The sequence below is a fragment of the Apodemus sylvaticus genome, chromosome 3, assembly GCF_947179515.1.
Source record: "Apodemus sylvaticus chromosome 3, mApoSyl1.1, whole genome shotgun sequence".
Classification (NCBI taxonomy): domain Eukaryota; kingdom Metazoa; phylum Chordata; class Mammalia; order Rodentia; family Muridae; genus Apodemus; species Apodemus sylvaticus.
Window position 1 is genome coordinate 157292847 of NC_067474.1, and position 12841 is coordinate 157305687.

At 40.2% G+C, this 12841-nt stretch overlaps 1 protein-coding gene across 1 annotated transcript; it reads right to left on the reverse strand.

Moving 5' to 3' along the window:
- Positions 1-483: 483 nt before the first annotated feature.
- Positions 484-7747, reverse strand: LOC127680394 (oogenesin-1-like). Its single transcript, XM_052175862.1, has 6 exons — positions 7740-7747; positions 7552-7621; positions 4797-4809; positions 2769-3063; positions 1646-2230; positions 484-1057 (listed from the first exon to the last, which is right to left on the reverse strand). Exons 1-6 carry the CDS (start codon positions 7745-7747, stop codon positions 484-486), a joined length of 1545 nt encoding a protein of 514 aa, XP_052031822.1.
- Positions 7748-12841: the final 5094 nt, after the last annotated feature.

Below are 12841 nucleotides of genomic sequence, written 5' to 3' on the forward strand. Positions count from 1 at the left end.
GGGTCCCATTAATGACACGTGTTCCTGGGATGAAATGAACTTCACAAATCTAACATTGACATATAATTATGGTGATGAGGAATGAAGAAAACAGACACAGGTATAGAAATGCTGGAAAATATTAGGCTTTGTGCTCTGATAGGGACATACTAGCACCCCAGAAAGTCAAAACATTTATTGTATACAGTCAACAGTGTGTGTGTGTGTGTGTGTGTGTGTGTGTGTGTGTGGTGTCAGTCTCATAAAATGGTACCTCTATTGTAACGCACTCAAACTACAATAATCCTAGAGGAGAAGAGAATGCATGATACTTTCTGCACATGCAACATCCATTCATTAGCTCAGAAGATGATCTTGGCTTCTCAATGTGTCTCAGTCCTTTAGGTGATTGACATTTCCATGCTCCACTCAGCAGTGTCCATTCGCTTAGGAGTTCATCAATACTCAATACTAAGCTTCCATTTCTCTGTTTCACAATCAATCTTACATGCTTTCTGCATCAAAGTAAAATTTTTTCTCAAGATCATAAATGTAGGACCCACCACATTTAAAGCATGGGGTTGTTTCAAAGATGACCTCCTTGGGCTGTCTTTTGGCCCTGAGTATATCCAGGAGCTCAGGACAAAGATTTTTGAATCTATTTGATAGTATTATACCACTCTCATCATAGCACTCCAGAGGGGCAGGGTACCATTCAAAGGTCAGCTCACTCAACTGGGCTGTGTGCTGTAGAATTTGTTTCAGGATAGGAAGAGAGACATTATTATCATATAAATTAACCTCTCTGAGCTGAGAACATTGGCTTAAGGCAGGCATCAGGACACTGAAATGAGAGTCTTCTAAACAACATGATTCCAAATCCAGGGTTTCCAGAGTATCTCTAACTCTCTCAAGGAGAAATCCAAGAGGTTCAAGGAATAAATCACATAAATAGCTAGTATTAAACTGCAGATGTTTGAGCTCCAAAATATTCAGACAATAGGGCAGAAAATCCAAGTCTGACTGTGAGAGTTCACAGTCAGTGATGCAAAGATTCTTCAAAGGCTTCTTCAGGCACCTGGGTAGAGAACAAATGATTGCTTTTTGGCAAAGGTTGAAGATATGATTGGCATCTAAGCAGATGACACTTCTCCCAAACTCATACTGATTATATATTGAGGTCAACCCCGGGACACAGCCTTCTGTTGTTTACTGACACAACTCACAAGATTAAAGACTGAGGTCTGTAGGTATCACCATAGGCACAATTCAGGGCATTGTTGGAGACCACACCAGTGGATATATCAGGTCAACATGGTACAGGTAGGGAGAACTATTTGTCTCAAAACAAAATTTAACAACTACTAATTTTGTTCCTCCAAAGGCCATGATCCTGTCTTTACCTTGAAATCCAGTGCTGCATATTTCTCATCTACTCAATCTGTTTCTCAACTTAAAACCTTTCACACATTAGCAATAAGAAGCATACTTATGCATAGTCATTCATATCTTAGCACAGAGGTCATCTGCTCTTATATGCTATGTCTCTAATAGTGCTAAGTTTATGGTGGCCAGATAATCAAGGACTCCCCGGTTTAAAAAACAAAAAGAAAAGAAAAGAGATCTGTTTTCTCTGGTCTACTTGACCCTCTCAATCCTTCCTTACCTGAGGTATTCTTTCAGGTTGACCTTTGTAAAGGAGATTGCATGTAAATAGAGATTCTGGAGACAGTGGAGTGTGGGATGTTGAGAAATCAATCTGAATATTTTCTCCTCATCAAGCTTTACAGAATCACCCATGAAGAAGGGGCCTGTGATGTGGTTTAGAATGAGTGTGGAAAGACTGTTCATCTGTATCAAGTAGGAAATAAGAAAAGCCAAGTCTTCTATGCAGCTATTTCTTAGGACAAGTGTCTGTATATAGCCTGCATGTACATTTTTGAAGATTTCTATGAATGTGGTTTTGGTTAAGCCATGAATGTTCAGCTCTCTACAGCACAGATGAATGGAATCTTTTCTCTGCTGAGCCCACTGAAACAAGTATGTGGTAGATTCATCAAGTCTGCTCTCCATGAGACTGAGTTCACATGCCACCTTCAATTCTTTCTTCATTTCACCGTCAGGACTCTTCTCCATTGGCTGATTCTGTGTCATGAACTCTGAAAAGCCTTCACCTTCAGGGCATCCGTCCTCTAACTCCGACAAGTCATGATTTTTATCAAACAAATTGAGCTCTCTGAGTTTGCACCCACTGTGGGAGAAAAGAATGTGATTCTTAGAAGATAAAGAAAAACACATCTTTCACATTATGCATGGATTCTCTTCACATCTCATACTTCAGCTCTTTCTTCCAAAACTTTGCCTTTTCCTGTGCCTATAATTAAATCCTAAGTGTCACATACTCAGTAAATGCATAGCATTTTTTTTTTACAAGAGGAGCATTTTTTAGCCATGTCTTACTTCCCCTTCATTCCAGGCTACTTATTCCCAACTTCATTCCAGTTGTACCTTTGAGGAATGAAAGAAAGGCCTATTCCTCACTTGTTATGTCTACTCTTTTCTGTCTTCTACATTAGCAATTATTTTCAGAGATAGCTGAGACTAAGGTAACACTTCTACATCCCTCTAATCCTCCACACCCAGGGAAAAGCAGACCTGAATATGGGGTGAAGAAAAAAATTGAAGACCAGAAGCCTCTAATTCATGGTTGGACAAATATTCTCTGTCCCTAAATTACTCATTCTCAGCCCTCAGAAAACCTTCCTCCAACCCCAGTTGATCTTGCCTACCTGGAGGGATCCTTTTTTGCAAGCAGTATATCTAATCCCTCAAGTATAGCCTTCAAATCCTCCAGGTTGCATTCATTTATCATTCCTAAACAAAGGTGTGGGAAGGGCCACCGAGATACAATGGCCTTTAAGATCTTTGTATGTCCATGATTGAATGCCTCCTCAAACATTAGTGGGAACAGCACATTAGGCAGGTACATGAGCGCAGAAATGGCCAATGTCTCATCCTTCAGTAGGCTCTGAATTGACAGCTTCTGGAGGGTGTGTGGGGAGTAAAAATACATTGTGTCTTCTTCTGAAGATGCAGAAAATAGATCCTAGGGATGTGGATAAAAAATTATCATTAATGACAAGAAACTTGGGAAGCATGTCTACCCACACAAGGAAGAGTCAGGACTAGATGACGATGAGTTTAGCTATTTGAGCACCCTCAGTTTTCTTTTTTTTTTTTTTTTTTCAGATAAGGGTCTTTATAGAACTACCTGTATTGTTTGTTGGCTGTCCTGAAACTTGCTTTATAGACCACACTGGTCTAGACCTCAATGAGATTTGCCTGCCTGTGCCTCCATATCGCTGAGATTCCATATGTGTTCCACCAATGCTTAGCCTGTGCCACTATAGCATATATAATCAAGACCTGCTTGATCTGGCCTGTGCAGATTCTGCTGCCAGAATTCTCTCTGGCAGTGTGAAGCTTCTTCAAAGTATCCTAGTTCCCAAAGGCCACATCTAATTGCAGCAAGGGTGAATACATCCCACTGAGAAGGGATGGCCAGGAACTCTGAAGGCTCAGGAAGTTGTTTGATGATGAATAAACTGTGCTTCACTTTCAAGCCCTTCAAAGAGCCAGGTGGTGGTGGCACACACCTTTAATTCCAGCACTTGGGAGAAAAAGGCAGGCAGATTTCTGAGTTCGAGGCCAGCCTGGTCTACATAGTAAGTTCCATGACAGCCAGGGCTACACGGAGAAACTCTGTCTTGAAAAAACAAAAAAAAGGTCTTCAAAGAAAGCAAAGAAAACAGTTCCCCAACTTCCACAGTCTCTGTTTAGGTACACTTCATGGAATAACTCACAACATATTTGAAAGTCCTCTCACAAATTATTGACATTAATCTTTGATTATCACCCATACTGGCCTTTTGGAGAGGGAGTTGAAAAGGCTCCAAGCTTGACTTCTGCAAGCTACAGAGCTAAAGAGAGTAGGAAAAAACACTAAAGTCAGTAAACCTTCAGTAGTCATTGACACAGTCTGTAACTCTTTACAAACCATGCAGAAAGTAGACACTATGAGATGGAGATTATAATTTACATGGTAAATACAGGAGTCTCACTAGCTCAATGTCATAACTGGTTACTTCTATAGCACCAGAACAGTGAGGCTGAGACCTGAAAATACTAATGGAATACCAAAACAAGTAAAAAAAAAAAAGAGGGGGAATTTTAATTTCAAGTGATATTCAGATTTTTCTTTAAAACATGTATTAAAAAGAATCAGGATACTTTCTGAAAGTTTGAACACATCCTGGGTTCTGTGAAAAGAATATACCATGTAACAATGAGCATATGGGAATACCTTGTTTGTTTATTGTTTTTTCGTTTTACTTCTTAGAGACATGGTCTTATCCATGACTGTTTTGAAACTTTCTATATAAATTTGACTGGCTGGCCTTTACTTCAGTCTCTGCTCCATACTTTGTCTCATTTATTGCTCCTGTGAGTATTTTGCTCCCTTTCTCAGAGGAACCAAAGCACCCCTACTTCATTCTTCCTTCTTCTTGGGCTTCCTGTGGTCTGTGAATTGTAACTTGTTTATTTTGAGCTTTTGGGCTAACATCCACTTGTAACTGAGTGAATATACTCTGTGTATTCTTTGTGATTGGGTTACCTTTTTCAGGATGATACTTTCTAGTTCCATCCATTTGCCTAAGAATTTCATGAATTCATTGTTTTTAATAGCTGAATAGTACTCCATTGTATATATATACCAGTTTCTGTATCCATTTCTCTGTTGGACATCTGTGTTCTACCTAGGGATTCATCCTATAAACAGTCACCAAACCCTGACACTATTATGAACGACAAGATGCGCATACAAAAATGAGCATGTCATGGTTGTCTCAGAAGGGGCCTGGCCAGAGGCTTACACATACAGAGGCAGATGCTATCAGTCAACCATTGGATTGAGTGTGGGGTCCCCAAATGAGTTGGAGGTGGCCCAGAAGAGCTGAAGGGGTTTACAGCCCCACGGGAAGAACAAGGATGTTGGCCACCCAGATGACCCAAGTCTCCCAGAGACTAAACCATCAACACATGGTTCCAGCCAAAAATGTGGCAGAGGAATGCCCTGTTGGGTATCAGTGGGAGGAGTACAGTGGGAGGAGTAGTCCTTAGTCGTGTGAAGTCTCAATAGATGCCCCAACAAAGGGAAATTGAGTGGGGAGTGTGTGTGGAGTGTGGGGTGTGGGGGTGGGGGAGAGTGTGAGTGAGTCAGGTGGTGGCATTGAGGTAGCGTGTGTAAGAAGGGGTTGGAGGTTTTCAGGGAAGGGGGACACTGGGGTTTCACATTTGAAATGTACATGAAGATTATATTCAATAAAAATAAATAAATAAATAAATTTGGCTGGCATCAAACTTAAGACACCATCTAACCTCTGCCTTCCTGTTGTACTCAGGGGAGTGTATGGGAGGAGAGGAGTAAAGAAAGCTGTGATTGAGATATAAGGTATATTAGATACACACACACACACACACACACACACACACATAAACACACACACACACAGACACACAAACACACACACATGCATATATATGCAGCCATCTTCTTAGAAGTTTGAAGACATCCCGAGTTCCTCAAAAATAAGAGAGGAACTCTTCAATGTATCACTGAAGAGATGCAAATACCATTTGGTTTTTGGTATTTTGTATTTGCTTGTTTTGCCTTATTTGTTTAGTCATGTATCTTTTTTTTAAACTATTGAATATGAGTACACTGTCCCTGTCTTCAGACACACTCAAAGAGGGCATCAGATCCCATTAAGATGATTGTGAGCCACCATATAGTTATTGGGAATTAAATAGAGTACCTCTGGAAGGATACTCAGTGTTCTGAGCCACCTCTCCAGCCCCTTGTTTTGTCATTTTTAAAGACACTTATAATACCTAGCTGTTTGACACTCACAGCCTCCCTCTGCCCTCCTATTGCTGAGCTTAAAAGCACACCAAAGAATTCCAGTTTAAAAGTGACACAAAGATCAGTTGTAAAGGGACTCATACCAGCTCAGAGTGATTAGAATTCAAGCTCACGTGGTGGCGCACACCTGTAATCCCAGTACTATGGGAGGAAGAAGCAGGTGGATTTCTGAGTTCGAGGCCAGCCTGGTCTACAGAGTGAGTTCTAGGACAACTAGGGCTGTACAGAGAAACCCTGTCTCCAAAAAACCAAATCCAAAAAACTAAAAAAAAAAAAAAAAAAAAAAAAAAAAAAAAAAAAAAAAAAAAAAAAAAAAAAAAAAGAAGAATTCAAGCTCACCCTGACATTTTTTTGGTGAGACTGTCTCAAAAGACAAAAACAAATCTATATAAATCAAAAATATCCCATAGAACTCATTATGGCCCAATTAATAATTGGATGTAATTGAGAACACAATTGGATATTCTGCTTACGCAGCCCTGAGGTGGTCTAAGTAGGAGAATCTCTGTTTTAGGCCTGCTGATCTTTTTTTTTTTTTTAAATTCGCATTTGAACCATAACCCCTTCCCATAGTTTTTCATTAAATCTTTCCTTCCCCTTGCCTTCAAGAGGGTGGTTCCCTTCTGTAGGGCTTTAAGTCTCTCTACATTTAGTCACTTCTTCTCTCATTGAAGTCCAAGCAGTCATTCCTCTGTTATACTAAAGTGTCTGTGGTTTGTACCAGCCTGTATTTGCTGCCTGGTTGGTTAATTCAGCCTCTGGGAGCTCTTGGTTGTCCAGGTTAGTTGAGACTAGTGGTGTTCATATGGGGTCACCCTCCCCTTCAGCTTCTTCAATACTTGCCTTAATTTAACCAGAGTAAAATATTATATGGCCAAGAATCACTTAAAGAAATATACAAAGTCCTTGGTCATCGGGTAAAAGCAAATCAAGATGACCTTGAGATTCTAACTTACAACTTTCAGAAAGGTTAAGATCAAAAACTCAGGTGACTGCCTATGCTGGTGAATATATGGAGAAAGAAAACACTACTCCATTGCTGTGGGATTGCAAACTGGTGAAACCACTCTGGAAATCAATGTGGTGGTTCCTCAGAAAATGGAAACATTTCTACCTGATGAGCAAGCTATACCAGTCCTGGGCATATACTCAAAAGATGCCCCATCATACTGTAAGACACATGCTCCACTATGTTCAAAGCTGCCTAATTTGTAAATACCAGAAGCTGGAAACAACCCAGATAGCCCTCAACCCAAGAATGGATACAGAAAATGTGATTCATTTACACAATGGAATACTATTCAGCTATTAAAAACCAGGACATCATGAATTTTGCATGTAAATGGATGGTACTAGAAAATATCATCCTGATTCAAAATAACATGCATGGTATATACTAATTGGTAAGTAGATATTAGCCAAAAAGTACAGAATACCTATGTTATAGGCCAGGCAATCTTATCTAGCAGAACTTATCTCAAAAAAGAAGAAACAACATGTAATACTGTATATAACCAAAATTTCAAGTGATGACAAGGCTAGACTAGATTGCATAGGATGAGGTATCTTTATGGAACTGAAGGACTTACTTGATCTGGACACTGGTAACAAAACACCATATTCAGGCAGGGGAAGGCTGTGACTCCAAGCTCCAAGAAACTGAGAGTTTCTCCGCCTGCTTTCACTTATTGTATATGTTTCAGCTGAACCCTCCCTTTGTAGCCACACCCTCCCAGCCAAAGTCAGCTTCTGATTCAATAATTTAGTCTCCACCTACCTGCTCATTTTCATATTTGAACAGTGTTGCTAAATTGGATCTGTACACAGGAAGAATCTTAGACCAGATCCATAGTCAAGAATTTATTTATTGAAGATTGTGCCTGATGCCTTTGCTCACATCACTTGTAAAGCAGAGTTAGGGGGATCTCTGAGTTCAAGACTGTGATGGTTTGTATGTGCATGGCCTAGGGAATGGCACTGTCAGGAGTATGGCCTTGTTGGAGTAGATGTAGCATTGTGGCTGTGGACTTTAATCCCCTTGCCCTATCTGCTTAGGAGCCCCTAGTCTGATTGCAGTCTCTGGAGTTCAAGGTTGATCTTGGGTGCTCTGTTCATCATCAGCTGTGGCAGCTTGAGAAGGCTGAGGTGGGAGGATGCCAACCAGATGAGTTTAAAGTCAGCTTTAGCTACAGAGTAAGCATGAGGAGAGTCTAGCTAAGGGACATAATTTCTTCTAATCTCATGTACATCCAAACCAAAATAAAGAAAGGTGGCTACCAGAAAAAAGCTGCCCTCAGTTTCCCAGAAGAAAAGGGTGATAGAGAAAGGAGAATCCAGTCTCTGCATTGTATCTGGTACATTCTTTAGGACTGTGGTTCCAGACCTCCCTCCCTCCCTCCCTCCCTCTCTCTCTCTCTCTCTCTCTCTCTCTCTCTCTCTCTCTCTCTCTCTCTTAGTCTGTATCTGTCTGTCTCTCCCCATCACCCCTGCAGTGCTTAAATTAAACGCATGTGTGAGATGGCAGGTGGATACTGTCTTAAAACAAACCAACAAAAGAAATAATCAAACTTTCATGGAATGCCATGAAGTTTGTTTCTAAGACAAAAAAAATTAATTTGTTTATCTGTGGGAACTTGCAAACCTTTGCACAAATGTTAGAGAGCGAGAGAGAGAGGGAGAGTGAGAAAGAAAGAGAGAGAGAGAGAGAGAGAGAGAGAGAGGGAGAGGGAGAGAGAGAGAGAGAGAGAGAGAGAGAGAGAGAGAGAGAGAGAGAGAGAGAGAGAGAGAGAGAGAGAGAGAGAGAACAAACCTTTGTTCATACAAAAATACAAAAGACCTGTTTCAGGAATTGAATAGCAAGGAGCAGGGACTCCTTGATTCCCCCAAAGCAAGCCACGTGTCAATTCTTTTCCAACTAGGCAATCAAACAGGACTGTGAGTTCTATTCCCAGCTGATATCAAAAAGTCACTGAGTGAGTTGTAATAAACTCCAAGCCCACTTTCTGTTTTCCTGTGATTCATCTCCCTAATGTGCCCTCTTAAGAGAGTAAGCTGTGTGTCCATGCAATGCACACATGTGATGGTCTCTTTCTTTGTGACTGAAAACTTATTTCTAACAACTGGAAATGCATTGCAGGCTTCATCTCTAAGACAATTTAGGTTTTGGGCTTATTGTTTTTGTCAGGGTCTGCTTTCCTCTACCTCTAGAGAGCTTGAGTTAAAGATACACAATGCTGTGCCCACCTTCAGGGTCAATTTCTTTGGAAATAGCATTTATATGCTCATTCTGAAGGAATTCCCCTACCACACAGCTCAACTCCAGCAGGAGATTCTGGACTTGTACTCTACCCACTTGAGGTTGCAATGATGACTTGTGTGAAGGCATTCTATAGCAGGCTCCCTGCATTTTCTTGAATTCTAGGATATATTAAAGATGCAATAGCATCCCTGCAGGTAAATACTATCTTCATCTTATTTGACTCTTTAGAGAACTCAGTCTATATCTTGGGATGAGACACTGCTTTTAAGCATAACTTGGCAGATGCATGGACAAAAATATCTATCTCTGTCTATGAGTTCAGAATGTATAATTTTACTCTACTCTTAATATAACCACCCATCTCACACAGCACACATGAGAAAGGACATGAGGAAACCACCACTCACTTGTTACATGACTCTCCTGAGAATTGTTACTTTGGAACTCACTGTTCTCACTTTACCCTTCTGGGAAATACTGTTTCATAGATCTCAAGGTACCCCCAAATTTATGCATCCATCTCCATGGACCACAGAGAAAGTCATCTCCACAGAGAGAAAGTACTGGATCAACCTTCCCTTACTGTGGGTAAGAGCATAATGTTGGGGGAGCAGGGAGCACAGATCTAGGACTGGGATATCAGGGGCACAGGCCTGGAATATCAGGAGCACAGAGTTTTATTCTAGATGACTCCCTGGAAGACAAAGAAATAGATGCTTATCACTAGACTGAGCATCTCATTGGTGCCCATTGGTTTTCTGTTGGACCCTCACTTCAGAGATAGTAACTCTGAGCATATTCGATGCCCCAAATGTTTAAATGCCTCCATCTCAGGCTCAGCTAGGGGGAAAGGCATGAACTCTCATTCCTGTGCAAGTCTGTAGTGTGTTATTTTTACAGCCCATTTTTTTTACTGCATTTTAAAAATTCATTCAATACTTTATTTTCTTTATTAAAATAATTTATATGAGTACATGGCTGTATTTGTGTGCAAGTATGTGCAAGCACTCACAGAAACAAGAAGGGACATAAGATTCCCTGGAACTGGAGTTAAAGACATTATAGCTGCATAATATGGGTACTGGAACTCCAAGTCAGGTCCTGTGCAAGCACAGAAAGAACTCTTAAACTATTTGATATATGTTAACCTATTTGATATATATTTTTTTGTTTTTGCTTTGAGATTCAGTTTCACTGGGTATCACTGGCTTTCCCAGAACTGATTTTGTAGACCAGGTTCACCTGGCAATCACAGATATCTGCCTGCCTCTGTCTCACAACTCCTACCTTAACACAGGTTCTCTGTGTTCTCAAGAAACTCTTCCCAATAAATTTCACCTAGTGATGTTGGTCTCTTCTTAATCACTGCCAGTTTCTCAGTTCTAGATGACCAGCATCAACTATCCCAGCAAAGCAAAGTTTCACTTTACTGGTTATGGTAGCTAGTTAACCACAGGTGATTCCTCAGCTCCAGCTAACCAGAACCTGAGAATCTCAATTCAAAATAGCAAATAGCCCTGATGGAGTAACTAAATTTCTCTCTAAAATTTCAAACCTGAGAATTCAACATTCTTATCTTGTCTTTCAAGCTCCTCAAGAACTTTCCATTTAGTTCTCAACACTCGGTGACTTTTCTAACCCCAAATCCCAAAGTCATTACAACCCTAAACATGCACAGGACTATCTCAGCAATATGCTTCTATGCTGGGACCAACTTGTCTTAGGGTTTCTATTGCAGGGAAGAAATTCCATAACCAAAAATTAATGAGGACTCTGTCAGGGTCCCATGTATTGCCAGCTAATTGATTCTAGATATTAACGAGACTTTCTGCTACTCAGAGCATATTCCAAAGAGTTTTTAAAACCATTAACCAATGGACTTTAAAAGGGAACTAATGATTTATTATAGCTTCCCAGAGAGAAGGTAAAATATTGACTGGATTTTTCTATACAAAACTTCACTAATAACTTAGTTGTGGTTTGTAAGTCTCAATGAACTTGTGGAGCTATGGCAAGTGATGAAAGTTTAGCCAGATCATTACTCCTAATGGACTGAATGGAAACAATCACTGTTGTAACTTCTTACTAGATTTATGACTTGAAATTGTGTAAAACTTGTAATCAACTTTTTAACATATGATGATGTATTCCGAAAGATGCATAAGTGCTAAGAAAAAAGTCACTACTGAGCTGCAGAGAACGTCTTAGACAAATCAATTTTTGGTTAGATCTGAACAGAATTTTTTAGGACAGAACTGATGATATTTTTTTCAGTCAGGGCACAAGAGAATTTTTTTAATATTTTTATTTTCTATATTCTTTGTTTACATTCCAAATGATTTCCCCTTTCCTGGATCCCCCCTCCCCATATGTCCCATAAACCTTCTTCTCTCCATCCCTTCTCCAATCACCTCCCTCCTTTTTCTCTGTCCTTATATTCCCTTCCCATGCTAGATCAATACTTTCCAGGATCAGGACCCTCTCCATACTTCTTCATGGGAGTCATTTGTTATGCAATTTGTGCCTTGGGTATTCAGGGCTTCTGGGCTAATTAATATCCACTTATCAAAGATTGCATTCCATGTGTGTTCTTTTGTGATTGGGTTATCTCATTTAGGATGATATTTTCCAGATCAAACCATTTGCCTAAAAATTTTGTGAATTCATTGTTTCTAATTGCTGAGTAGTATTCCATTGTGTAAATATACCACATTTTCTGTATCCATTCCTCCTTTGAGGAGCATCTGGGTTCTTTCCAGCTTCTGGCTATTATAAATAAGGCTGCTATGAACATAATGGAGCATGTGTCTTTATTGCATGCCGGGGAATCCTTTGGGTATATGCCCAGGAGAGGTATAGCAGGGTCCTCTGGAAGTCTCATATCCAGTTTTCTGAGGAGCCTCCAGACTGATTTCCACAGTGGTTGTACCATCTTGCAGCCCCACCAGCAGTGGAGGAGTGTTCCTCTTTCTTCACATCCTTGCCAACACCTGCTGTCTCCTGAGTTTTTGACCTTAGCCATTCTGACTGGTATAAGGTGAAATTTCAGGGTTGTTTTGATCTGCATTTCCCTAATGACTAATGATGTTGAGCACTTCTTAAGGTGCCTCTCGGCCATCCGAATTTCTTCAGGTGAAAATTCTTTGTTTAGATCTGTACCCCATTTTTTTTAAATATTTTTATTTTCTATATTCTTTGTTTACATTCCAAATGATTTCCCCTTTCCTGGATCCCCCCTCCCCATATGTCCCATAAACCTTCTTCTCTCCACCCCTTCTCCAATCACCTCCCTCCTTTTTCTCTGTCCTTATATTCCCTTCCCATGCTAGATCAATCCTTTCCAGGATCAGGACCCTCTCCATACTTCTTCATGGGAGTCATTTGTTATGCAATTTGTGCCTTGGGTATTCAGAGCTTCTGGGCTAATTAATATCCACTTATCAGAGATTGCATTCCATGTGTATTCTTTTGTGATTGGGTTACCTCACTTAGGATGATATTTTCCAGATCAAACCATTTGCCTAAAAATTTTGTGAATTCATTGTTTCTAATTGCTGAGTAGTATTCCATTGTATAAATATACCACATTTTCTGTATCCATTCCTCCTTTGAGGGGCATC

Bases quoted from the DNA above. Each gene is read 5' to 3' on its own strand.
- LOC127680394 (XM_052175862.1), bottom strand. The intron at 2,231-2,768 runs GTAGGCAAGATC...TTTCTCCCACAG, and splicing joins GCAAAAAAGGATCCCTCCAG to TGGGTGCAAACTCAGAGAGC. The intron at 1,058-1,645 runs GTAAGGAAGGAT...TTCTCTACCCAG, and splicing joins AACCTGAAAGAATACCTCAG to GTGCCTGAAGAAGCCTTTGA.